The sequence below is a fragment of the Terrapene carolina genome, unplaced genomic scaffold (genome assembly GCF_002925995.2).
Source record: "Terrapene carolina triunguis isolate 2854851 unplaced genomic scaffold, T_m_triunguis-2.0 Scaffold103, whole genome shotgun sequence".
In the NCBI taxonomy this organism is placed as follows: domain Eukaryota; kingdom Metazoa; phylum Chordata; order Testudines; family Emydidae; genus Terrapene; species Terrapene triunguis.
Genome location: NW_020664454.1, coordinates 5,276,322 through 5,303,900, shown reverse-complemented (window position 1 = coordinate 5,303,900; position 27,579 = coordinate 5,276,322). Strand labels below are relative to the sequence as shown.

The window sequence follows — 27,579 nt, the reverse complement described above, 5'->3', positions numbered from 1 at the left end:
TTTTGTATCTGACAGTATCTTCAAGTTGGCAACTTCCTGTGTGGGTATTTGGTATTCAGGATCATCTTATTAAAAAGTTAATAAGAATATTTAAAATTGAGCATTTTGGTGCTTTCAGATCAAATAACCTTAGTTGTAACACTGATTCTTGAGTTGCTACGGTCCTTTTTAAAACTTCCTAAATATAACTATACTATCATGATCTCAAACATCCCCTTGGCTTCACCAAGAGTGTCAGTTTTGATCACATGCTTGACAACTTCACCCACAATCACTGTGTTGTATGGATAGAACACCCTCCCCCCAAAAAACAAATCTGTAAAATCGCTGTTGTAGTTTCCTTCAAATCCCTCCTTAATACTCACTTCTACCAGAATTCTACAGCAAGCGGTAAGCTGATAATAGCTAGGAAGGTGGTGAGCTGAGACTACGGCTTTTGATCTGCCTATTTGTTTTCATTAATAACAAACAAACAAAACCCCCACAACTCTCCCTTACCCACATTACATCTTGTCTTAAACTACATTGTGAGCTCTTTGGGGCTGCGACAGAGTGGGATATGTCTGTATCCAATTGTGAACTCCATTTTGTGTTGTAACCTCAATTTTAGGACTGGAACTGGGAAGCTGCCAGGAGCAGAAGTGCCAGAGACTCTGGGAGGGGCGGCCTTGAAGCCAGAGGCTAAGTTATGAGTTAAGACAGTTTTTTTTGTTTTTTGGGGGGGGGGGGGGGAGTTGTGCTAACCTCTTTTAAGGAAAAAACCTCCTTGCAAAATAGTGGGTGTGGCAGCACATAATTTGGAGCTGGAGAGAAACCTGTCCTGGTGATATTGATACATTTTCAGCAGTGAAGTGGAGGACTCAGTAAATTCTTGAAAAGGGCAGGAATGCTAAGGGGGTTCATAGGGAGAAGGTGTGACGGAGTAGGGAGTATTAACCTGGTATTGTTGCATGGGAGTTTTACTAGTTTACTGTCTTCTGCTAACACGGGGTGTGCCTCCGTTTCCCTGGGGTACTGCACCAGTACTAGATGGTGATGGGAAATAAGGGTATGACTTCACTGAGGGATGATACTTGATGGCCAGCACATAAACAATGGCGGCTGCCCTTCGTAACCTGAGCCCAGGAGGAGGTTGGGGCCAGCCAGGGGTCTGGCTGCATGAGGCAGCAGGAAGGAGTTTCAGTTGGGAGCTGGCTGGGGAGACGGGGGGAGGCCCAAAACCTGGGTCTGGGCCCCCCACCCCCCAAGAAGGACCTGACTGAGGGGTCCTGTTTTCTGAACCTACAAGCTCTGTTTTAGACAGTGTTCCTGTCATCTAATAAACCTTCTGTTTTGCTGGCAGGCTGAGAGTCACTGTGAATTGCAGGAAATGGGGTGTGCAAGGCCCTGACTCCCCCACACTCCGTGACAGAAGAAGAAAGGGAAACCTAGATAGAGGGGAAGAGGGATTGTGTAAGAGTCCAGAAACAGAAGAAAGTATGAGTGATTTGGGAGAGGGAGAATATTTAAAAAAAATTTTTTCAGGAGAGATGAGTGAAATCGTGGCTCCATTGAAGTTAATGGCAAAACTCCTACCTCTGCAACAATGGAGGATGCTTACTCAAAGGTATTTCTGCATGAAAAGTCTTTCCTTGAAGTTTCTCTTATAACAAGAAAGCCATGTTAATTATGGTACTTAGTAAAGGGAAAATCAAGGTTAGAAATGCTTTATGCTGTGATGTTTTTGTCCTTCATCATTTCCAGACTTCCCAAAGGGACCTTCAAATGAAGGAGAGTAAACAGTAATACTATGCAGTTAAATGGTCTTTGTGTAACAGTAGGGATGCAGTGATATCACAACAACCCCTCAGTCATAGGCGCCAACTCCATGGGTGCTCTGAGTCTGGAGCACCCACAGAAAAAATAGTGCTCAGAACCCACTGGCTGCCCCATGGATCAGTGCCTCCTCCTTGCCAGTGGGCCCTGCCAATTAGTTCCTCCTCCTCCCTCCCAATGCCTCCTGCCCACCACGATCAGCTGTTCAGCGCCATGCAGGAAGCGCTGAGGGGGAGGAGTGGGTGCAGGAAGAGGTGGGGGAAGGGGCGGAACTGGGTGGGACAGAGCAGGAGCAGGAAGAGGCAGGGTGGGAGCGAAGCAGGGTTGGCGCACCCACAGGAACACAGGAAGTCAGCACCTATGCGCCCAGTAGTATATTGTAGCAGGGTTGCCACTTACTGAGCACCCCCTTTTGGCCAGAGGTCACTTTGAAGGCACCTTGCCTCTGTTAGCCCCCTCTTGCAGGCCCCTTAAGAACTCCACACACACAGACGCTTTCTCTTGTGGCTAGCAGCACCCTCCACCCAGGGCTGGTTAAATAACAAATGTTTCAAAATCATCAGGGTCCCAAAATTAAAGTCCATAACCGTAACACAGAAAGTCATACTCAGCCCTAGTTCTTCTGCCCCACCCAAAGCCTCCAGTCCCAACCCTTTCTAGCTGGAGCTCTAGCCATGGCTTCCTTCTCTCGTCAGCCACCCCCTGCAGCTTTCCGCTGCTCTTGATAAGGAATCCCCTGATCCAGCCCAGGTGTGCCTCCTTCGTAATCATGGTTGGGTGGCCCCAGACCCTCCAACCCTTAAGGGGCAAGCCACCGTGTTACATACATACTACATCAATTTTTCTAAGTATTATTGTTCTGAAAGCTACTTTCTGAAATCAAACAAAAACTGACAACTATTTTAAAGAAAAAAGTGTGTCAAACCATAAGTTATGTGCGATTAGTTTTGATAGGGGTTCTTGTTTCCCTAACATAAGGGGTTGCATATTCTTGAGATATGCAAAGAATCATAATTGTATTTTATTCCTCTATTTAATACCATTTTATAAAGTGGTGTTAGGTTACATGTTTTGTGGAGTAGTGTGGTGATCTGTTTGAAGAAGTATCATAGTCCTGCCATGTGTGTTTGTTGGGAGAGAATTACATGTGTTTGGAATCCTCTTCATAGCTTTCATCCAGTCCATTTCTGAGGCTTGGTCTACACTAAACCCCCAAATCGAACTAAGGTACGCAACTTCAGCTACGTGAATAACGTAGCTGAAGTTCGAAGTACCTTAGTTCGAACTTACCTCGGTCCACACGCGGCAGGCAGGCTCCCCCGTCGACTCCGCGGTACTCCTCTCGTCTAGCTGGAGTACCGCAGTCGACGGCGAGCACTTCCTGGTTCGACTTATCGCGTCCAGACAAGACGCGATAAGTCGAACCCAGAACTTCGATTGCCAGCCGCCAAACTAGCGGCTGGGTGTAGACGTACCCTTAGTATCAAACAGGCCTTTTGTAGATTTGAAGACCCAGTAAGTCAGGAATCAGTTACCATTTTAACTAACAAGATGTGAGTTTAATGCTTTCTTTAGACATTACCGACTGTATTACTGTTAAATGAATTGTGTCTACTAGACAAAGCTACTATTACTGATTCTAACTTGAACAATAACTCCCTTTGACTGATCTGGTTGTCTGTCCTAGGTCTCTTGACAAATTAAAAACAAAAGATTTCTTTCTGTTTTTGAAAACTAAAGCATAATTTTTCAGGTGTGCTAAAAATTACTTGCATTTTGGATGGCTATTTGGAAACAAAACATAATGAGGGGTTAATACAAAATTATGGGTAATAAGTTCATTAAATTGTGTTTTATTAACTGGTATTGAGCTATATATGTGAACTGCTCTTTTTTCTGTGTAATAAGTAAAGTCTATTATAAAATTGGCAGATATCTCATAATGTTTCTAAAAGGTTATTAAAGTAACCTACAATAATAGTACTATAATTCACACAGTAATGGTGTGTGGTGTTAAAATAATACAACTTGGGGGAGGATAAGTAAATTATCTCAGAATAAATCTTAACATAATCAAATCTGATAAAACTTTTCCAGAATAACATTTACAAAAACAGCCCCTACACCTCCACCACTATGCCAAGTAAATCTAATAACCTGATGAAGCAAAAAGAGCAGAAGACTCTGTGAAATTCAGTTTGAAAAAAATGCATGAAAGTACAAATGGAAAAACAACACACACAATACATGCCATAGTCAGTAACAGCTTGATCCAAAGTCCTTTTAAGTCAGTGGTAGTCTGTCCATTGACTTCAGTGGACTTTAGGTAAGTCCTTAGTAGGAGGAAAGAGACCAAAGTGATAATGGACAGCACAATAGACATACATTTGCAGTGTATTATGACTGCAGAAGGGCCAGTGCATTTTAGCTCTTCATAGCAAAAGCACCAAGTCAGTGTGCCTGGAGGCAATAGCATGTATGGCTCAGGTATGTAGCAGTAACTGGACTATTACAGTTGCTTCTGGACCACACATTGTAATGAAGATACTGACAAATTGGAGGGAGTTTGAAATAGAGCAGAAAAAAATCATGGCAATAAGAGGGATAGATTTGTGAGGAAAGATCTGGACCAGGAGTGGCCAACCTGTGGCTCCGGAGCCACATGCGGCTCTTTAGAAGTTAATATGTGGCTCCTTGTATAGGCCCCGACTCCGGGGCTGGAGCTACAGGCGCCAACTTTCCAATTTGCTGGGGGGTGCTCACTGCTCAACCCCTGGCTCTGCCCCCACTCCATCTCTTCCCGCCCCCTTCCCTGAGCCTGCTATGCCCTTTCTCCTCCCCCTCTCCCTCCGAGCCTCCTGCACGCCTCGAAACAGCTGATCAGGAGGTGCGGGGAGGGATGGGGAGGCGCTGATCAGCGGGGCTGCCAGTGGGCGGGAGGCGCTGGGAGTGGGGGAGATATGATGGAGGGCTGCTGACGTATTACTGTGGCTCTTTGGCAATGTACATTGGTAAATTCTGGCTCCTTCTCAGGCTCAGGTTGGCCACCCCGATCCAGACTGTTAAATTCACAATATTTGGTTAGGCAACAACTAAGGGGAGAGAGAGGAATATACCAGTCTGCAAATACATGAAGAATGTAAATAAGGAACTATAAGAATTGTTTAGTGCGGTACACTCAAGTAGAACTAAGAGTATGTCTAAACTTGAAATTTTAGTAGTGTTTGAGCATGTTAACTAACAATTGTACATCACAGCATAAGGCCACTATACAGATATTCAGGTTAAACATGACAAGGAACAAATGTTTGTATCCTTCGCACACTAGAATTTACAATTGTGGTAGTTAACTGGTGTTAAAACGTAACTCAACATTCCAGCATGAGTATGACATATCCCCTCCCCCCCGTGCTTTTGCTCCTGAGCTGCAGGGGGATCTCTGTACAGGGAACTGCTCACGCATCCACCCAACCCCTGTGCATCCAGACCCCCTCATAGCCAGACCCTCCTGACGAGCCCCACTCCCCCTGCACCTGGACCACCCTGATGAGCCACCCGCACCAGGATCCCCTCCCTACCAAGCCCCAACCAGCTGCACCTGGATCCCCACCCCACTGAGTCCCACTCCCCCAGCATCTGGACCCTGCACTGAGCTCCCCAGACCCCCCTGCTGAGTTCTATCCCCCCCACACCCAGACCCCTCCTCCCCCCCCGCTGAGCCGCAATCACCTTCACCCTGACCCCCCTGCAGAGTGCCATTACCGTTGCATCCAGATTGCCCCACACAGAACCCTCTCAACCCACACCTGGACCCCCCCACACTAAGCTCCTCCACACTTGGATCCTGCTCAGCTGAGCCTGCCTGCCCACACCTGGTGCACCTGGCATGGGGGGGCAGGGCCCTGGGGTGTTTCTGGGGTAGGCCAGTCCTTGCACTGTCAAGGTTGGGTGCAGGGGGGAGGAGCTGCCTAGTTATTTCCCACCTATGAGCTAGATTGTACTAACAGCATTTAGCCTGCAATAAGAGGTGGTTCATGGAACATTATCCTTCAGAGAGACAGTCTGCCAGAGCTTCCTGGTGTATGGAGCAGCACACAAACTGCTAGCACCCCTTGAAGGGATGGATCCTGCAATCTCTGACTCCCATTCAGTGGGCTGTGATAGATAATAGTTTTGTTGTTTAATGTGCTACTGCAAGGCGTTCAGATACTACAGTGATGAGTGCAGTATAAGAACCTAGAGAATAGACTCAAAGCTGTAGTTTCTCCAACTCCTTGCTTTCTTCGGCATTGATCAGTAGCAACTCTGTTCCCCTAAACGGGTTGTGATTTTCATCATCGCTTATATGGGCTGCCAAAGGTGATGGAAAGCGTCTTGCTCCTTTCTCTCTTTGCCCCCGCTGTGTGCCAGCATAAGGGCTGGCCGTGCTCTGTCCCTCTGTTTGTAAAATCAAAATCCTGCTGAGTGGGGCAGGAATTTCTGACACTCATTTCAGTTTTTAAAAAAGTCACTTGGCAGAGCTAAAAACTTAGGCTCACCCAGAGACTACAGTGTAAGTGGAATCTGTGCTTTTGATTAAAGTTAATGGAAATGCTGAATGGCTGTAAGCTCCACAGCTCTTATGATAGTCTCATTAATTCAGCCAGAGATCACATGGTTCTTTGCCTCACTAAAGGAAATCTGCTACCAATATCGCATGAAAATATATTTCTTATGTAGACCATAGCAGAGAAAGTTTGAGGATGAGTAGTGCACCTATTTGGCGATGTTAATCTAGAGATCTGTGCTTATAAGAAACATGTAGTATTTTGAGTATAGTACTTGCTATTTGCCCTCTATAGACTTGCACCTCTTTGCATTCTTTGGAATGTGGGCTGCTGCGTATCATTCTGCTTCTGAAAATGCCAGCATCAGATTGGATCTGAGACGTCAGTGTCATTACGTCAGATGACTTTAAAAAAAAATACAAATTTAAAAGAAAAATGTATCCTGCTCTTCTTAACTTCTCATTCTGCTGTATTGTTCTCCTTTTCCCTAACTCTTCACTCCATTCTCCCTGCATTTCCCAGTGGTAAAATGGAGGGGAAGAACAAACCAAGTGAGGCCTTTTTATTTTCTTTATTTCCACATTTGAGTCTATGCTTTGGCTGACACAGCTATGGAATGAGAAACTCAAGGAACTGCTTTATGGCCATTTCAGCCCTTTAATAAAAATATAAATTTACTTCTACAACATCACGTGTCTAAATGCTGTTAAAAGAATTGGTGCTCTTCCAATTGACTTGTTCTGGTGTCTAAATTATTGACAGAAACTATTTGGCCCAAAATTTTGATGTTTATATTTTTAAAGCTTACACAAAATAAATGTTTCTATTATTTATGTTTAAATCCCACCTAGTTGTTTTTAAACAAATAACATTCCCTGTGGTGTTTGCAATCCAAACACTGCAACAGTGTGAACCAGAAAGTGAAACTGATTTTTACCAACTTTCATTGTCCAAGTTAAAAAATGGAAAAAGTAACTAACAAACGGCAGATGTGATAAAAATATATAGATTTTTCATAATTTTAGGTGTAATAATTTTAAGAAGACATTAACAACAAATTACGTGTTCCTTTAAATATCCATGTGGTATGTTTACTCCTCATATAATAATTCCTTTTAAAAAAAGAATAATGTAAAGTTATGCCGATATATTTCTTAAGAGCTAAATGGATCTATGTATAGGTTGTGAATTAGTACTTCACCTTTTGTAGGGAGCAGGAAGGTCAAAGGGAAAATTGTGCAGGTTGGTGCGATTCTAAAAATTATATATTTATACATATCAGTATAACGTATTGCTGTTATGTGGAATAAAATAATCTTAAAATAATCTTTATCTGGGATTAAGAGTTTCTGATTTACCAGTGACCTGTTTTCAGAGTATTACAAAATCATTATGTATGCAAGTACAAGATGAAAATGCTGTACAATGTGAGGTTAGAGAAAGCAGTTTTACAGCAGCGTAAGCAATGACTGTCGAGGAGTTGTACCTACCTTGCCAGATAAATGACTATAGTGTTTTAAGGAGAAATCTGCAGAGTAGAACTCACACCTAATGAAAGCTCCTTCTTGTGGCAGAAAATGCTTAAAAAGTACTATGGGGCCCACACACAGAAGAACATTGCTAGGGGTTCCCCCCCCCCCGCTTGTTTCTTACATTAGGATTCTAAAGTTCTGACATCCTCCTTTTTGTTGGAGGACTCAAGAAAGATTTTTTTGAAGACATGGATGGTCACATCACAGGAGGATGAAACCCAAGCTGCTGCTCTCCCAGGGTCTCTTGAGAGTGGCCAGGGAAATTGACTGAATCAGGACTGAATAAGCATGGAGACTGAATTCTTCTTCTATCCCTCAAGATGCTCTTCTAGCCAAGGGGTGAAGTGCATTGGCAGATCAGTATAGGGAGACATGTATTGCCACTATCTGAGCTATCGCTGTTGTGGATAAGTGGAAGATGCCCATTTTCAGGGCTGTCCATCAGGGATCATTCACCAGCCCTAAATTCACATGAAAAAGTAATACATTAATTAAAATAAACTGGGCATCAAGAGGGTTTTAAGTCATATTAGAGGAATACTAGTATGGATATTTGTTTGGATTTTTAGCTTTTTGCATAAAAATAAAATCAACATGAAATTTCATCTTAGTTTGAGGTGTTTGACAATTTAATCAAGGGATAAATAAACCAGACAAGGTTTCCCTATGCTGGTTATGAATTTAGTGGTTCATAACTTGTCTGCAAAAACATTTTCCATGAGGGATGATGGAAAGAGGGACAGAAAAGCTTTATGCTTCCATTTTAGCTATATTACAATTATTAGGATTATATCATCTCTTTTACTTATATGCATGTCAAAGGGCCTTTAGCTATAAACATAATTTGATTAAGGGCTGTAATCCTGCAAACCACTACTCCCTTGAACGATCCACCTTGAAGTTAATGGGACTACTTGCATGAGAGAGGATTGAGAATTTGGGCTCTAAGGTCTGATCCTGCAAAGGCTTACACAAATGCTTAACTTTACTGTGGTGACTAGTCCCATTGAAATCAGTGGAACTGCTCATGACAGTAAAATTAAACACACACATAGACCCTGATCCTGCAAAGACCCTTAACTTTGTCCGTCTAGGCTACGAGAGATCATTATCTTATGAGGTTAACATCCCAAAATGTTTAATTTTAGAGAATGGGAGTTCCACGTTAAACTTTGGTTACAAGGTTTAATATTTGGAATACATATTAATTTTAAAAATAGCTATAGGATTGCAAAAAAATTGCTGGGAAAAGTAATGCTCATTTTGTTTTCTGTATTCCTAAATCTTGGAAATAAAGTACTGTTTTCCAGTTTGTTGTTTTAATTGAAATGTTATAGATCTGCCTCCACTGTGTGTACAAACACCTTCTAGTCTTTTGTTTTAAATATATCAGTATATAAACATGAAAATCCCTGATACCTCATATCCATATAATATTTAAAATGTGCTTCTTCAGCTAACATTTAACCCCTCCTTCCCCCCACAGAACAGAATAAATCCTTGTTCTAAAGGACTTGGCTAAAGAAATCAGAATGCTCATATTCATTGAATAAATACTTTCAGAATTTTTCAAAAATATTACTCACAAATATAAGCACCACAAACCACTTCACATAGTATTCTGCCCTGTGCTTATGCATGTTGTTGTTTTTACTAAAATGTTTACATAATGGTTGGGTTGATGGTCCAACTTTGAATAGTAATTTGAGGGGAGATTAACAGTGCCTTCAGGCACTCTCAATCATGCATATTGTAGTGTTACGTATTTTTACTTCCAGTAATACTGATTTATGCATTTTCATGGGACCTTGTCAGTGTCCCTCTTTTTTAATCACTAGTATGATGGATTAACAGTAAAAGACAGCACGATTTTTTGTCTTCCTCTCAGGCTACTCATCTGAGAAGAGATTCTTGTCTAGCATGTTAGATGGTAGATGCTCACAGCTGGCAACTGCAAATTCTTGACTTTAATTGGTTATGTCAGACATGAAAGTGTTGTACAAAGAAGACCTGACACAGGAAGACAAAAGATCATTTTTTCCAGATCAGGGTATAGTTATGGACAGCTTCTGAATGTTATGGGGGGATGTCTTTGATCATTTCTGTTTTCCTCTTCTACCTGGGAGGGAGGGGAGAAGACATAATTGGGAGGTAGGGGATTGGAATAATAAACAAACAAGATATTGCTGGTCATGGCAGCACTTCACTGTGTACTGAAGACTAAAATAATTGAGAGATGTTTCCTTTTGCTGTGTTTTTGGGTGTTTAAAAATGTAGCTTCTCACTGTGTTTATATTGTGAACATCTAACACTTAATAAAAGCAATCTTCACTTGGTTAAGATGAGTAATTTCTCATTTTGGAGCCACCCTGCTTTTATCACGTAACAGAATCTTATTTAAAGAACCACAGCTTTCCTTTAGATCCCATTTATATTCAGATCAATTTATAACCTTCTAATTCATAAGGTCATGTGATGGGCTATCATCTGAATCTTCCTAAGTATACTTTAAAAGATGCCTCACTGGGGTTTGTTGTTGTTGTGCTGTCTCTTACTCACATGAATAAGCATCATATAATACCCCTGATAATCATGTGATTAGTTACTAAGCAGTGTGTGTATTTTGCTGTGGACAGGGAGATAATAGGAAATGTTCCCCTTTTCACTCTTGCCTTTTTCATATTGATGCTCATGTAAAAATGCAGTAAAGCATTTTAACCCAAAAGAATCTGCCTGTTTCCAGAACATGTAACACTGCTAAATACCAATCTTTACTTGAAATACAAAGCAGACTTTTTTTTAAAATGGGGCTAAATCTTAGTCCATCTGCCTAACTCGAATAAATGTCCATAGTGTAGTGGGGTGGCTGCCCTATCACTCCCTTTTCTGCTCAAACATGGCACAGCAAGTGCTCCCTGTCTAGTTTCCTCCTCTTTGGTAGTTCCACTGTGAGACAGAACTGTAGGTCACGATGTTATCCCCCTGCCTCAGTGAGAGAGAGACTTGCTAGTGCTAAACTGTGTGTCAGCTCCCTGGAACACTCAGTCAGTTAGCCACGCAAACAAACTCCTCAGGACTCTGCCAGCTGTTACTTTGCCTTGCCGCTTAACACTTTGTGTACCCAATTCCCCAAACTCCCCGAAGCGTCCGCCTGTAGTGTCCATCCCCTGACACTGAACACTCACAGTAATTATCAGGTAAGGGGTCCCCAAAGAGAGAGCGTACACACAGCTGGAAGGTTGCAATTCAGGATCAGATCCTTTATAACAACACCACACTGTAATCTATTTATGGTGAAAACAAATATAAGTTCATTAGCAAAGCACAGAGAATCACAGATTCAAGTGAGTATTGAGTCAGAATAAAGGAAACAGAAATGGTTACAAATAAAACAAAAGTATAACATGCTTTCTAGAGTCTAAAACTTAACATATTACATCCCTTGCCTAAAGCATGTTCTTACCCTCAGAGTCTTTGTTGCAGAGCTTGCTAGTTTTTCAGTCAGTCCAGGATCCATCTTAAAAACTTGTTAAACCTTCATAAACAATGGGTGATGATAAGCAGCAGTGTGTCAAGTAGTGGGGAAGTGTTCGGCTTCTCTGTTAGTCTATTTAGCACTTTCTTTAATAACCTGGAAGAAAATCACAGGTGATGTTAAATTTGTGGGGAGGGTTTGAGGACGCCAGTCCAGAGGACAGAGAAATAGTACAAAGGGACTCAGAGAGATAAGGAGTATAGGCAACAAATAATTACAGAAGATCCAGTTTGGGAAAATGCTGACTTTCTCCCCAGTTGTATTAGTCTGGAACATCCATAACTTAGTGAGAGGAAGAAACTTTGGAAGTGATATTTGGTAGAGGCCTGAAGATGATGATGATAAAGAACAAATTAGAGATGAGTTACAATGTGATATGGCTGTAAAAGTTGCATTTGGGGGCTGGATACACAAAGGCATCATGTCGCAGAGTAGGGAAGTTGACTTATTTGGGTGTATGTATCACTCTCGGTATGCGGCTCTGGTGCGACCCCACCCGGGGATCATTGAGTCATTGCTCTACCAGAAAGATGGGTGGGTTTACAATGCCAGAACAAAAAGGATCATAATTTGTAAAGAAAAATCATAAACCTAGATAAATATAGCTTGGCTTCAGGGTTGGACATAAATCTACAGAGGGAGAGAAATTATTTAGTGTTGTATAAGAAGGAATAACTAAATAGTGATGGGATCATATTAAGAAAAGCATCCTGACAGGGAAATTTGTTTGACTGTGGAATAGTCTCCCAATGGAAAGCCCCTTTGCTTGGGATTCTTAAAACTAGGCTGGACAAAAATGCTAGGACGTGTACTGTAGGAAACAAGCATATATTGACAGGAGATGGCCTGCAGGGTCCTTTCTATGTCTGCCTTCTGTGATTCTTGCAGGTCAGTGCATTCATGTATTCGCAGATGCAACACCTTGCTCATATCATACGCTCTCTGCATTGAGAGAAGAATCTAACAGGCTGTGTGCATTCAGCTGAAACTAAAGTCTTCTGTATGAGGTTGCCAGGAGTGTTATTGAGTCCTAAAGGTTGATTGGCATATTGCATAAATATTCTCAACTATTTTGCTAACCTTGACCCAGACTGGCAGAAACCTGGGGGACAAAGACACTGAGGGCAATGTTGTATTGTTCCACTCTCTCCCCTCCCTCTGTAATTCCTACGTCAATGTTGAATGGACTCCATGGTGTGGAAATCCCAGCAGTTGGCATGGGATTCCTTGGTACTGTGACTTCCACAGGAGTGAGATGTCCGGGAGCTGGAGGGGCTGAGGGAACCTGTGATGGATTGAACAGGCACAAGGCTGTCATAGGAGTGTACCTGGTGAACTAGTGACTCCATAAAGATCCTCAGGTTTTGGGAGCTGAACCTGCTGGTTATTCTGTGAGATGTAAAGCCTGATGCCTCCGCAACTGGTGATGTTTAAGTGGAAACTCCATGATGGGGACCTTGCAGAGTCTGAAATTTCCTACGTCTGATTTACCTAGTCTCATATTATATGATTAATATGAAGCAATTTCCTCTCAACATGAACTATAAGAAAAATAGATGATTAATGATGCTGTGCCTCTGACATACAAATATGTAGTTTCACTCAGTTTTTTCTGATGAGTAGATTTTTTTCTCCCCTGCAGTTAGTAGACACTGTTAAACGGCTTTAATGTAAGTACTGCCATAAATCTACTGTTAATTAGGTCATGTATCAAGTATTGTCCCAACAAACACTATTGTAAATGATGGCTTCAGTTTTCCAAAATTCTGTTTTAAATATAAGGAATATAGATACAGGGTTTAAACACTGATTTAAGTATCTGAAATAAGGTTAAGCAACAATGAAAAGCGTCTGTTTGGGAGAAAATGATGAAGAAGAGTGTCACAGTCCAGGGTAACCACATTCGTATTACCCTCCTGTGGTCCACCAAGGGCACCCACTTAACAGTTCCTGGATCCTCAGCTGTCACCTCCCTGGAGCAGCAACCCACATCTCTCTCCCTCCTGACCAGTGGTTTTCTAGGCTGCACGATTCCCTGCCTATACTGTGATATTCCCAGCAAGCCAGACTGCCTAACAGGCCAACGTCTGCACTTTACTTTCTCTGTGAAGGCTATGAACAGCATAATTGCACTCAGTTACAAGTTACAACACAGCTTTTTATAAGCAAGCAATTTATTTTTAAGGTGACAGCATTACCGATAACACACATTAAAAACAATAAAAGATCGTACACATATGCTAATAAGCTTATTAGATGCCATCCATTAGCCTGAGGAGGCCATAGTAGGTCAAATCCTTCCAACCATTCTGCAAGGATTGGGGGCCCCCTTTGGACAGAAGGTTCTGTCCATTTGCCAGATTACAAAGAAGGCCCTGTGTCCGCTTAAATTTAGGCTATTTATTTACAGGTTTTTTCTTTGTTGGTTTCTGGAGAATTTAATTTGAACTAGTATATGGGAGCCTCCCCAAAAGATGGCACCTCTCTTGGGGGATTGCAACCTGGCTGATTTGCCTCAGTTACCACCCACTGTTTTTAGTTCCTGGAGGAGCTGTGGTAGCCCTCTCTTATGGAGTAGATCACAATTATACATAAACCATTAATTTTAAACACTGGACTCCAAAAATACTGCATGGTGTTGCAATATTTGTTACAACTCCCCCCTCCAGAGATTAGATACAATCCTGGCCCACAATAATACATAAACTTGATACAATAAGGTCATTTAAGGATATTGCAGGAAATTGCCATATCTGTCACAGAGAGATTGTATGTTTAAAATATTTTCTTTTGTGTGGGAAATACAAATTTAAAATATATGTCGCTTCAAGTCCAACTTTAGAGAATTCATAAAGATATATATATATATATATATATAAAATGTATTGGAAGTTCAGATGTTTAACTGGACAATTATGTCCACGTTAGTATATTTAAAGTTGTTAAGAAATAAATCTACAGGTCTAAATTATTGTTTAGGTGGTACATGATTTTGTAATTACAGAGCCAATTAAAGATCCTTTTGTAAAATCATGATACTATAAATTGGGCCCATCAGCACAAATGATTCTCCATAAGTGTACAGAATGAGAATGCATCAACTTATATTTGTAAATTTTCTCCATACATTTCATAGTTAGGCAGAACATCTAACAATTAGTTAAATCCATGTAAACTTTACTTGCCTATTTTCATGTGGAGTTTGTGCATCTATTTAACTAATCTATGAATAACTCCTGGAGACAAAATGAAATAGTCTGGTAGAGAACTGCCAAAAATAGATCCTTGCCAGTTTTCCTGAGAAGCTGGCATCACTCGTTATCCTATCCTCCATATTATGTTTAAGCCAAAAATGTGTGGGGTAGCAGAGGGAGCTTCATGCAAACATTCTTCAGTGAGTAAGAAAGGGAACAGCGTAAATAGTAAGTTTAGTATATTCCAAAATCCACTGATGTCAGCAAACATCAGCAAAGCAAACTTTGTTTTTTGTTTTAAATCTTCTAATTTTAGGAGCAGGTTCCAGTTCCTGTTTATCATCCAACTCCTAGCCAGACTCGGCTAGCAACACAACTAACAGAAGAGGAACAAATTAGAATAGCGCAAAGGATAGGCCTTATACAGCACCTGCCTAAGGGAGTCTACGATCCTGGACGAGATGGCTCTGAGAAGAAGATTAGAGAGTAAGTTACACAAACTAGTAGTTTTAAGGTGGCGGTGGTTTATTTTTTGGTTTGTTTGTTTTTTGTTTTTTTAAGTGACATTTCTGCAGGAGAGTGGATCTTGGGAGGAGACGACTTTTTCTCTTTTTTGCCTTGTTTTATTCTTCATCTCACTTTCCTTGATTAGCAATGAGATTATATACCCTAGGGCAGGGGTGGGCAAACTACGGCCTGCGGGCCAGATCCAGCCCGTCAGGGCTTTGGATCTGGCCCGCAGGATTGCCACCCCCGTGGCACCGTGCGCCCCGTGCTGCTCCCAGAAATGGCCAGCACCACGTCCCTGTGGCCCCTGGGGGAGGGGAGGCAGAGGGCTCCGTGCACTGCCCTCGCCTGCAGGCACCGACCCCCACAGCTCCCAATGGCCGGGGGAGGTCCCGACAGGCAGCGCACAGAGCCCTCTGCTCCCCCTTCTCCAGGGGCCGCAGGGACGTGGTGCCAGCCACTTCTGGGAGCAGCCCAGTGCGCGCCGCTGCCACCCTGGAGCTGCTCCAGGTAAGCGGTGCTGAGCCGGAGCCCGCACCTCAAACCTCTCCTGCACCCCACGCCCCAACTCCCTGCCCTGAGCCCCCTCGCGCACCTCTCCTGTACCCCAACCCCCTGCCGTGAGCCCACTCCTGCACTCTTCCCTGCACCCCTGCCTGGAGCCCCCTCCCGCATTCCACACCCTCTCCTGCACCCCAGCCCCCTGCCCTGATTCCCCTTGTACACCCCGTACCCCTCCTCTGCCCCAATCCCTTGCCCTGAGCCCCTTCCTGCACTCCTCCCTGCACCCCTGCCCTGAGCCCCCTCCCACATTCCACACCCCCTCCTGCACCCCAACCCCCTGCCCTGAGCCCCATTGTACACTCCGCTCCCCTCCTCTGCCCCAACCCCTTGCCCTGAGCCCCTTCCTGCACCCCGCACTCCCTCCCACACCCCGCACTCCCTCTTGCACCCCAACCCCCTGCCCCAGCCCTACATTCATGGCCCTCCATGCGATTTTCCCAGCCAGATGTGGCCCTTGGGCCAAAAAGTTTGCCCACCCCTGCCCTAGGGTGAAGTAGATGCCAAAATACCACTGCAAAAGCAGTCTTCCCCATCCCTGCTCAGACCACATCATCCCATTCCTTGAATCCCTCCATTGGTTGCCTCTAACAAACTAAAGCTCCTATTTCTCTCCTACCTAATCTTGTCCCCAAAAACATCTGTGTTCCTCTCTGCCCTTATTCCCCCACCTCCATGCTGCTCCCAGTCCTTTTGGTCTTACTGATCCTTCTGTCTCCTTTTTTGCATTTCTGACTTCATGCCTTCTACCATCCTCCCTTCTTCTCCGCATCAAGAATAATCACAGCCTCTCTCTCCTGAATTGTTGTCCCATGTTTTGCTTATCTTGTCTTATTAAGATTATAAACTCTTCAGGGCACAGACTGTGTCCTAGCTATGTTTGTAAGACATCCTGTAAATTTATGGTACCATATAAATATTTTTTAAGCAACAATATATTTAGCTTAATAGTTTCCATTCATTGTAATGGAAGTGTCAGGCTGCAATCAGTCTCCTGAGTTTTGATAGTAATAAGGAGGTTTCTCTTCGCTCTTTTCTGAAGCCTGACTGCCATAAGGAAATTTACAGCTTTCTTTCCAGGCCAAGTAGTGGTTTTAAGGAACGTTGTTTTCCATGCACCACTATCACTGAAGTTTTCCTATGCCTTGTCCCATCCCTCTGATAAGTGAGTTAGAGACAGGTTTGAATAGTCTTCAGTGGTGAATCACTAGGGCTTTGATTTTTGAGCTGAAAGTCTGCTTGCTGTAGCAAGTAGGGTTCCTGAAGTTTCACGTACTGAGAGGAAAATGGATGTATTATGGTAGATGTCTCTTCACCTGACTAAGTTACAGTAACTTGATCATTTCTCCAACAAGTCAAAGTGGATTTGACCTGGTCTAGTAATCTCATGGAAATACTATGCTACTGCAGAAGGGCCAAAAGTTTGAGACTTGAACTTGGTTCTTCACTTCTAGCTTGGTAGAGAATTAGAGTGGCCACTCCTGGTACTACTGAAAGTATTCTGGTGCCTTGGTGGTTTCCAGCCATTTATACTGGGATATGGAGATGGAGCTTCTGTCCTCCAGGCATAGGACAAGTCTCAAGAGACTCCTGTTGATTGATTGGAAGAACACCCTGTGATTCAGGCTCAAGTACTCTGACTGGCCTACATAGAACATTGAGTCAATGGCAAAGTAACAGCAGCACAGCTGTGTTGGGCACATCTGATTGCAGCATGCTGGAGAGAGTCTGGCTGCTTCATGTGGGAGGGAAATCAGGAGCACAGACAACAGTCCCTCATGAGGAGGGAGGTGCTGAGTCAAGAGAGAGGGGTTGGCCTAAACAGAAAAGTTGCATTGTTTAACGACAGGTGTGATTTTAAAAAACTGATTTAGTTAAACCAGTCTCGCTTTGTGTGGACACACTGTTTTAAGAGTGTTTAGTTTAAGTTGATTACAAACAGGTTCTCACATAATCCCATGATTCCAGGAGCTCTGGCTTTAAAAATAAACACTAGATAGCACGAGATTCACAATAAAATCATGGGAGTTGGCAACATTGTCAGCTTATGCCACTAGAAAGCACCATTCCAGAGCTTTTCTTCCTTGAAAGCTGTATTCTTCAAAATGGCGACATCTGCCACTGTAAATCATTCCAAAATATAGAAAAAAGGAACTGCACCTCGGAGCGTTCATGTCAGAATCTCTCACAGAATCGGTTGAACTGAGCAGCAGCCTTTTCAGTTATGGCACAGAGCACAGCATTGATTGTGAATGCCTGAAGGAAATGGCCTGTGGCGGGAGATGGAGACCAGGGGAACTACAGTAGTTGTGGCTTCTTCAGTTTTGAGGGCCTTTTTACATTGATCAAACAAGTTACAGTGTTTGATAGAGTCAAATCATCCCCCTGTGGGTTATAACCACACAGCTCACTGGAAACTGAGCTTGTATTCAGCATCCTCCTAATTTTGTTGGATGGGAGGGGTGCCCCTCCCCCACATGGGTAGATTATACAGAGTGAGGAGTTGGGATAAAAAGCATTACTTTGGCAGGATGTGCCAGAGGCTAATGTCATCCACATGGAGGCTCTGTGGGATTTTAGGGACGTAGCATCGAGAGCACTCCCAAGAAAGCTAGTGCTGATGGCATTAGTGTTAATTTACCCAGGAAATCCCCATCCTGTCTACGAGAGGATGAGGTGAAGAGAACAGCTTCCCCACCTGCCCCTTCCACACCTGTGGAGCCCAGCCCCAGCAGAGGAGGCTTATATGGGGCTGGGGGAAGTGAGGCAGTGGCATAGAAGAATTGCCCCCTTCAACACCCCTTCCTCCAGTTTGCAAGTTGTTTGTCCCCTCCACATGTGGACTTGGAGGGATGATTTGGCCTACATGTTTTTGTCCCATAGTTTAACTCTGAGAACCTTGGGTTTTTTTTAAAGTGAAGTTCTGATTAATATTTATAAGTCAACTACTGCAAATAGCTTCGTACCCAGGCATGTCACTTACTCATTTTAAAGTAGAAATAGCTTTGGCTGGCTGGAGAAGTCCACTTTTAAAAAGCATTAAAGAATAGGTAATAATAGAATTATTTACTTACATAGAGCCATTGTAAAGCACAGTCCTTCCGAGGCAAAGATGACAAGGTCCTACTCCATGGAGTTTAAATTAAATACGTGCAACAGTGGTAACTGAGGGGGAGTGGAGGAGAGGCAGCCATAAATGGTGAGAGTCAGAGAGGTTGTCCCCTTTATGAGAGCTGAGGATGCGCAGTACCATGCAAGAAGTACACTGCTTCGAGCAAGCTCAGCCCGTAGTGTGGCCATGCACTGCAAGTCACGCCTGGTGTGTTTTCCCATGGTTCTCATTATCTACGGTTTATTTAAATTATTTTATTTATGGGAGGGGCAGGGGGAACACTGAAGGGTTTAATTCAGCCTTTTACTTTTCAAGGTTAATCTTTATTTTAATTTTTGTTATAAGTGGTGTTGGGCATAGAATTAAGGAGACTTGTTAATGAAGCTAACGTAAAATGTATTCAGATGTTGATGTGATAATAAACTTATCCTGGTGCTTTTCTCCAATAAACATAGTAGCAGGGTAGGTAATACTGCTGCTTAACTTTCCAAAGCGATAAGAGTATCTTAACATTTCTCCAACTTCTTTTTCCTCAGATGTGTGATCTGTATGATGGACTTTGTTTACGGGGATCCTATCCGATTTCTGCCATGCATGCACATTTACCACCTGGACTGTATAGATGACTGGTTGATGAGATCCTTTACATGCCCCTCCTGCATGGAGCCAGTTGATGCAGCACTGCTTTCATCATATGAAACTAACTGAGCCAGGGTTTTGCCTCTGACCCATCAAGGAAACCATCCATTTTAATGGGTTTGATCCTTTGTCATTCAGCCCAAAGAGCCAGGGATTAGGAATTAAGATCATGCACAAAACGTACATTTCCTAACAATTCCTGAATGGCTGCAGATATTGGAAAAACACATAATATTTTAGGGAATATAGAAAAAGTAGGAAGTTATTTTATGGAAAGCCTTGACCCAATGTTTAAAAACATAGTTGTCCTTTAATGCCTGTTATTACACACACACACATAGGAATTGTATAAAGTTCTAAAAAAACTGTAAATGTTCAAATGGAGTGTATCAAATTTTCTTAGAAGCGAGATAAGGATATTTTTTCCTAAAATAAAGGAACAATTTTTGTTCTGATTCCTTTCACAAGTTCCTGGTATTTGGGTCAAGGCTTTATTAAAAGCTACATTTTATAACACTGGCACAAAGAAATAGTTTTAAGCTTGTTTGCACAGTTCTTTTTTTTCCATTGGAAATGGAATCCATTGCCTTAGGTCTTTTTAAATAGTGTATTGTTATCGTTGGGCTGGCTCTACGCTTGAAATCCAGTTTATTTATAATCTGTTAAAAGTGCTATATTTTGTTTGCAGTTAGGATTATGCAGAATTCAAAGTGATCTCCTAGCCTGTAAGCAAATGGAGATGCACTGTCCCTTTTCTATAAGTGACAATTCAGTGTAAGGATGCAAAACAAATCTGCCAGTTAAATTTTGTTTTACCCTTTTCTGTTTGTTTTTCCTTAATTTGCTTCAGTTTTGATCAGACAATGATACTTAAACTTAAGTATCAACATTTTTGATTTATGATGTTAAAAGTGGACCACTGTGCTTCAGGACAAGATGAAAATGGAGCCATGGTGATTAAACTGTTCAGAACCATTTATTTCCCTTCTTACAAAATTAATGTCAGCGTTGATTACTTCTCCTGCCAATGTCTTACACCATAGCAAAAGGGTACTGCATCTCTCCTTCCTGTAGTTCTTCTTAGGTTATTGAAATTAAAAATAAACATACTGTATCTCAGTCTCTGAATGAAATGTATTTGTTAAGTCCTACTGGTGGACATTTCAGATATAAGAACTGTATTTTATGTTTTGCACATAAATGTTAAGTTCATATATAAACACAATTTCATAGTGATCAAGGGGAAAAAATAGTACAGCTAAAGTAGAAGCGATACAAGTGTCTGCAATTCTGAATCAGAAAAGGTATGTGCTTGGTAGAAACAGTCTAGCAAAAATTGTAGCTTTCAATCTTTGTATCTGCTTAGCATGTGTTTATTTTTTTCTTAAATGTACTCTACTGCAGTGGTCCCCAAAGTGTGAGGCACACTCCCCTACGAGGGCACAGAGGAACATTCAGGGGTAGCACGGTGGGGCCTGAGCCAGCCCACACAGGGGGCAGGGAGGCAACACACCCAGCCCCGCTCTGCCCCCAGCCCAGCTCCGATCCCAGCTGCAGCTCTGCTCTGCCCTTAGCCACAGCTCCAATCTGTCCCCTGCTCTGCCCCCATCCCAGCCCCACTCTGCCCCTGCTTCATCCCCAGCCAGCTCTGCCCTCATTCCCTCTCTGCCCCCAGATCAGCTCCTCCCAGATCCCCAACTCTGCCTTCAGTCCAAGCTCTTCTGCTAAGACAACTGTGCAGTAATGGAAGGGAGACTTGGACAGATTCCATTACTGGTAAGGGGCGGGGCAGGGACAGCGACAGGAAAAGTTTGGGCACCACTGCTCTACTGTGACTTTTATACACTCAGTGCAAAGCTGATACATTGAGAAAGCTTATTCTAGTAAATGGGATGCAGCCTGAAGTTAACTGCAATGAATAAGGGAACATTCTTGATTGTTCTGTGTATATAGTTTGAGTGCTTGATGTAACAATTTATATTTAAACACAAGTACTTTGAAAACTCTGTGTACTTATAATATAGAGCAATTATATGTCATTAATGATTTTAAAAGGTTGGTCAGTAGAATGCAGAATCAACATGCTGGTTTATTTATTAGCCCTGCAGCTGAAAGCTACACACTGTATTGTATATGAATTCCGTAGGTATTCAAAAGCAGTTCAGAACAATCTACAGTACCAGATTCATTGAAATTGTTACACATTGCCTGATTTCCCCCTGCCTTCCCCTTTATGAGAGAGAGAGAGAGAGACACACACACACACAGACTGACTTAATTACATGAAGCAATGCTGAGAGGAAAGACCTGAAATTGTGCAATGTTCTGAGTGGCAAATCATTGTTGTGTGTGTGTGTGTATAACATCATAATATCCATGTTTGTCAAGTATTCTAGTCAGAATTTTTTCCTTTTGCCTTGATTTTTAAAATTGGCAAATGAACAATTTTTAAACATCTTTTTCATGTTGGTATTAGTCTATTATAATATGTGATTATGAAAGATTTGGAAGGAGCACTGAAATGACTGGTTATTGAGCTGAATGGTTTTCCAGGCACTTTGTATTGTTGAACTTTTAACACTGATATACAGTGTTAAGAGAAACAAACGTATGCTTTAATTAAATTACTTGTTAAATAAAATTATAACAAAAGGTGTAAAGGGCTAGAGTTAGAATTGATTACACAAGAACATTCCAAAAACAAATTTTAATTTAAAATGTGTAAATATAATGAATACATTAATTGATTTTAAACCTCTAGGTGCAATGCTGTTGCATAATAGACTTGCTTTTCCATAACTAAATAGCCTAAATTCAGATTTTTGGGGGGCTTTTAATTCATACACCCAAAATGAATATAAGTAATTTACTTAAGCCCAGGAAAAAATAGTTTCAAGAGAACTGTGTAGATTGAGATTGTAGATCACTTGGATTCTAGCCCCAGCTCAGAAACTACTTCCTTTGTGTCTAATTCCCCCATCTGTAAAAATTAGGATAATACTTGCTTCCTACTTTGCAGGGGTGTTCTGAATTAATTATTGACACCTCAAATACAAACACACTAGACAACTTGATTGCAACACAGTTGTTTCCTAACCTACTTACAACTGCGGATCCATTTGTGGTGTAGCATAGATCTTACCAGTCTAAATCAGTTTTGTAATTCTGATATGGCCACCTGTTTTAACCTGTTTCCCTGCTGTGGTTGTATTTTTAGCGTAGACAGTCCCTTAGTATTTATTATAATGCTTTTCATCTTCAAAGCACTTTGCAAACATTAAACTAAGTATAATTAAGCATGATTTTAAAATCCTTTAAAAATCTTTACCTGAAAAACTACTAGTAAAATACTGAACTTGTAAAAGCAGTTCACCACTAAAGGAACTTTGGATAAAAATAGTCTTTATTGTTTTAAAGCATCCCTTAGCAATTATACATGTGATTCACTATGATATCATAAATGCTTTACAAAACTTAATTGCACATTTTATAAAATATTGGGTGCTCAATTCCATAGTTGCTATAGATAATTAACAAACACACTATTAGAAATGTTGTGAGTGTTATTGGTGGTATTGTTTTAATCCTTTCACCTATAAAGCCAGCTCCCTTAATACTGCGAGCCAAGCTGTGTAGGCTTCTGAGGGAAGAGAAATTAGGTAATTCTAAAAGTTAATTTTTTTTATACATACAATTATGATTTTAAGGTACCAATATCTTGCAACCTTTCTGGATTAGGAGCAACTGTCCCCTTGGAAAGATGACAAACCCCTTTTCTAGTGATGTAAAGCACAAATTTCTAGCCCAAGGGATTACAAGATATCAGACCTTAAACTTGTCAGTGATGGTTTCTTTCTTTCTTTTTTTAATGGCAGATGTTTGAAACGGCTGAGAGGCTTTGAATGTTACATTAAGTCCTGGTGAAGATGGAGTAGTGGACAGAGTGCAGGTTAGGTGATCAAAAGTGCATGTTAAATACAGTTTATCACATGGCTATCACTAGTATGTGCATACACTCTTATGTATGTGTATGTGTGCATTAGATTCATTCCTTGAAGAGCTTTCTCTTCAACAAGCAGTTGAATGTCAGATAAAACCAACACGTGGGAATGTTTCTTATAAAATCTATAACTGTTAAGCCATCCACAGAACAGTCCCAGATTTAATATCCAGAATAAATGTTTGTTTTAAAAGATTAAATTCCTTTTACATAGAATTTTAGTTTTGGGGGGAAATTGTGGACATGGTTGTGTGCTAATAATTCTTAACAAGCTGTCCGCTGTTAAATCCTATTCCAGGATCAGAAAGTGGGGCCTTTGACTTTCTGCAGATGAAATGCTTAATTTATGCTTTTTGATAAAGGGATTAATGTAAACATTTTCTTTTAAAGTATACTTTTGATTTATGTAGAAGAAATAGCTAGAGTTGCACACTGCCAGCAAATTTCTGATGACTTCAACTTTGCATACAAGCTTAGAGCAGACAATTATAAGCCACAGAGAAAAACCGTTGAAATTTAGAATACACATTGCTTCATTATCTGCAAATATAGGCGATTGATAACTTTAAAGACAATTGTTCTATCAGGCAATCCTGTTGTACTGGGAGGGCAGCTTAATTACATTTTCTGGTTTAGAGGGAAGTTCAAAATTATAAATCATTAAGGCAGTGCAAGCTTAATAGATCCATGCTGCCAAGGAGCCAGGGTCCCCTTTGGGAAAGGACACAGACGGGTCTAGCTTCCTGTGGATCCCAGCAATCCACCAGGTGTGGGGATATGTCCTGTAGCCTTTGACGGTGAAAATCCCAACTTGTGTGAGGAGCTCCACAAAGCAATCATAGACTTGCTTGTCCAGAAACAATTTGTGTGGGTTTTTCCTGTGGGATAGGAGGATCTTGGCCAGGTGCAGTTGCTATTTTAAATATATGGTTTCCTTTCTGAATTGTTCCAACTTACAGCTTGGATGTTTGAGCTGAGAGTGGTGAGACCTGAGTACTTTTGATTCCCTCTTGATCACACAAGCCAATGGTAAAGTCCCTTATGCTTTTTGCATTTCCTTTTTATCCAGTCCATGAAATAGTGTTGTCTCAGAAAAGCAAAATGTATGAGTATATGTATCCACACACATTTTATAGTGCTAAAATCTAGCCACCTGAACACTTCAGGTTTGCTATGCAATAGCAAAAGTCCTCTCTCTACAAATAAGAAATGATAAGCTAAAATGTATAGGTCTGTAGCTTCAACACCTTGCTTATGCAGAAGTTTAATAGATATTTAGCAATCATTCTAGGCAGTAATATCTCAGTCAACACTGTGGTGTTTGAAATAGAACTTTCACAATATCATCAGTCTCATCTTCTCTACAGAAGGATACTGGCAACATCCCTCGGGGTTTTTCCACTATTTCTAGTAGTTTTGTCATATTCCAAACTCATGATTTCTAAAGTTGTGAAGAGACAAAGATATAGTGTAACTATGTGATTGTTCTATTACCCTGTTTCTCTGTAATAAAAAAAGCAAGTCTTATGGCGTTGGAGGAAAATGTCAATTTTAAGGTATGACTCAGATTTTGGCAGAATTACAATAACTGGAATTAAGTGGTAATTAAATTTATTTTAATATAATTACATAGAATAGACATTCCAGAGTGTGGAAGTATGTCTTCCCAAAAATTGTGCTGTATTCTTCATAACTTTACTTTATAGTAAAAAAATAAACAGGGGAAGTTCATAGAGCTCCATGGTTTTCATCCAACTCTAGCCTAGACATATAGAACAGCACTTTCCATTGTCAACGCTAATAGTACTAGCAGGGCTAGCAGCATCATGTACATGTGGGTGGTAATCAGCAAATGCTTCACTAGTGCTCATTGTACTAGATTCAGCCAATAAATATGCTCATCTAGGGGTGGCTAGACAGAGTGGCCATGTCATGAGGCTGCAGTCATGTGAAATAATATGTCCAAGGCATATAGTTAGTTTTTTTTTTTTTTTTTAAACAAGCAGCTGCAAGTAGTAACAATACAAATAAGTCTCTACCCAACATGTATGTTTGTTTGTAATCCAGAGAACTGAGTCATTTGCTACTGTTAACTAATGTAGGGTAATGATTGTCAAAAGGAATTAACTAATGTACAGAATGCTGTTGAGCTTACTTTGTTTTGTGCTTTTCCTATAAAACAAGGCCAGTAACCGTGAATACAGTGAAATTTACCAAAATACATAGTTTTGAATAATCATTTTGTCTTACAGTGCTAGCTAGTAATATGCAGAAGTAGGTCCATAGAGAACAGAATATAATGAATTATCCCAATCCTGAAGAAATATTACTGAATGGAGAGGGAAATCCCTGAAAAATTTTACCAAAATGGTATGCAGATTTCTTTAGCTTTGTTTCTGTTGATAAATCTTGGTCAGTAAATCACTGTTGCTCTATCTGTTTAACACAAGAGATTTGTGTGAGGCTATTTTTCGTTGTTTCTGCTTTTTTTGTTTTAAAGCAATTCTAGAAGCACAGTATTTCCAAAAGTTAAAGATTTATTTAAAATATTGATACCTTCCAAACATATATCACTCTTTCATTCATTCGCTAACAGAGGAGGTATTTCTATTAATGTGACTAGAAGAGAGCCAGTTTCATTTATACTGTCATCTCTCCAAAGCATTAGGAAAGTTGATCATGCATTACAGAGATGTTTCCCTCCGTATCCTTTGGACAGTGAGAGAAAGAGAAAACGGGTGAAGCTACAGTACATTGTTTTTCCCACTACATCTTCCAGGTGAGCCGTAGCTAACACCTTCATCTTACGGGGACTACGCTTTGTGCTGCAAGGTAGCAAAATGTTAAGAAATTGTACTGCAGGACTCCTGAGAGATGGACTTTTAGCAGGACTCCAAAGGCTTGTTCACTTTTCTGCACAGCATAGGGATGATGTTGATTTTCATGGCATTTCTTGTTCAACATATGCCTACACCTTTGAAAAGTAATAAGCAATTGGAATTAGAAGAGCTGTATGTGTAAAGCAGGACAAGAATCTTTTGATTATATAAAAACACATGGCAGTGCTGAATCTATGCTTTTTCTCATAACTATTGATACATAATATGAAGATAGTACAGCTGCCCCACCGTGTAGTGTATATGTGAGTATGTTGAACTGGGAAAGTCCTGTCTCTAGAAAAGACATTCCCACCTATGATTTTAATGATGGAAGACCAAGGATATCTTTGTATTTGGTTTTAAGGGTATGAGTTGAACATTCTTAACCAATCAGCCTGGTGGAAAGGCATTGGTCTGTGCTCCGACCTATTAATTTGCATTGGGAAACAATTTTACTTCTTCTCTAGAGGAAGAAAGGGCAAACTATAAACTGCCCGATTTCCTTCCTCCTGCCGGGAAAAATCCTGCAGGAGAGGGTAAGAGAGGTGGGACCATTCTTCTTTGAGGTTCACTTTTATGGAGCTTCCTGCAGAACAACATCTTGTGGGGAAAAGGAGCAGTGGAGTTTACAGGGCCTTTCATCAACATGGAGCCTGGCATGCAAGAAGGGACTCCCTCACAGTGCAGGCAGGAGCCTGCCTGCAGAAATGGCCCTCTCTCCTCTTACTCCACCCACCCTCTACTGAGAACAGAGTTGCTGAAGGAGCCCAGAGGGCAGTAAATACAACTTAAGGCTGCGTTAAGTCCAAACTGGACTTCTGTGCAGAAATCTAGCCATTCTCCAGCAGACAGTGCCAGGCTGAGGCGCCCTGAAATCTCTACAGAGCACTTTCCTCTCAGATTTGCAGCAGAGGGGCATCTATGGAGAATAAGGGCAGAGGGGCAATGAGACTGTAGGCACATTGCTCCCTCTTGTGGCAAGAAGGAGATCTACACACAGGAGTTGCTCCAGCCCAAACTTCTTACTATGGAAAACATTTATAAAGAATCTTTTTAAACATGGAAATAGCAGCTACATGAGCCATGATTTCCAGGAAAAGTTTACTGTCAAATTAATTTTGTACTGCTGAACAAATAGTGGAATAGTAGTCAGGGCCGGTGCAAGGAAGTTTCGCCTAGGGCGCGAAACTTCCACCTTGCGCCCCCCCCAACCCTGCGGCAGCTCCCCGCCCCCCTCCACCCTGAGGCGCCCCCTCCC

At 41.5% G+C, this 27,579-nt stretch overlaps 1 protein-coding gene across 1 annotated transcript in view; it reads left to right on the top strand.

The window, feature by feature from the left end:
* LOC112112196 (RING finger protein 11) overlaps nt 1-20,794 on the top strand; it is a 41,150-nt gene extending 20,356 nt beyond the window's left edge. The window contains exons 2-3 of the mRNA XM_024208007.3: nt 14,940-15,109; nt 19,340-20,794. Coding sequence (XP_024063775.1) covers nt 14,940-15,109; nt 19,340-19,511 — 342 coding nt within the window. The 3' untranslated portion in view covers nt 19,512-20,794. The remainder of the gene's footprint in view (nt 1-14,939; nt 15,110-19,339) is intronic.
* Nucleotides 20,795-27,579: the final 6,785 nt, after the last annotated feature.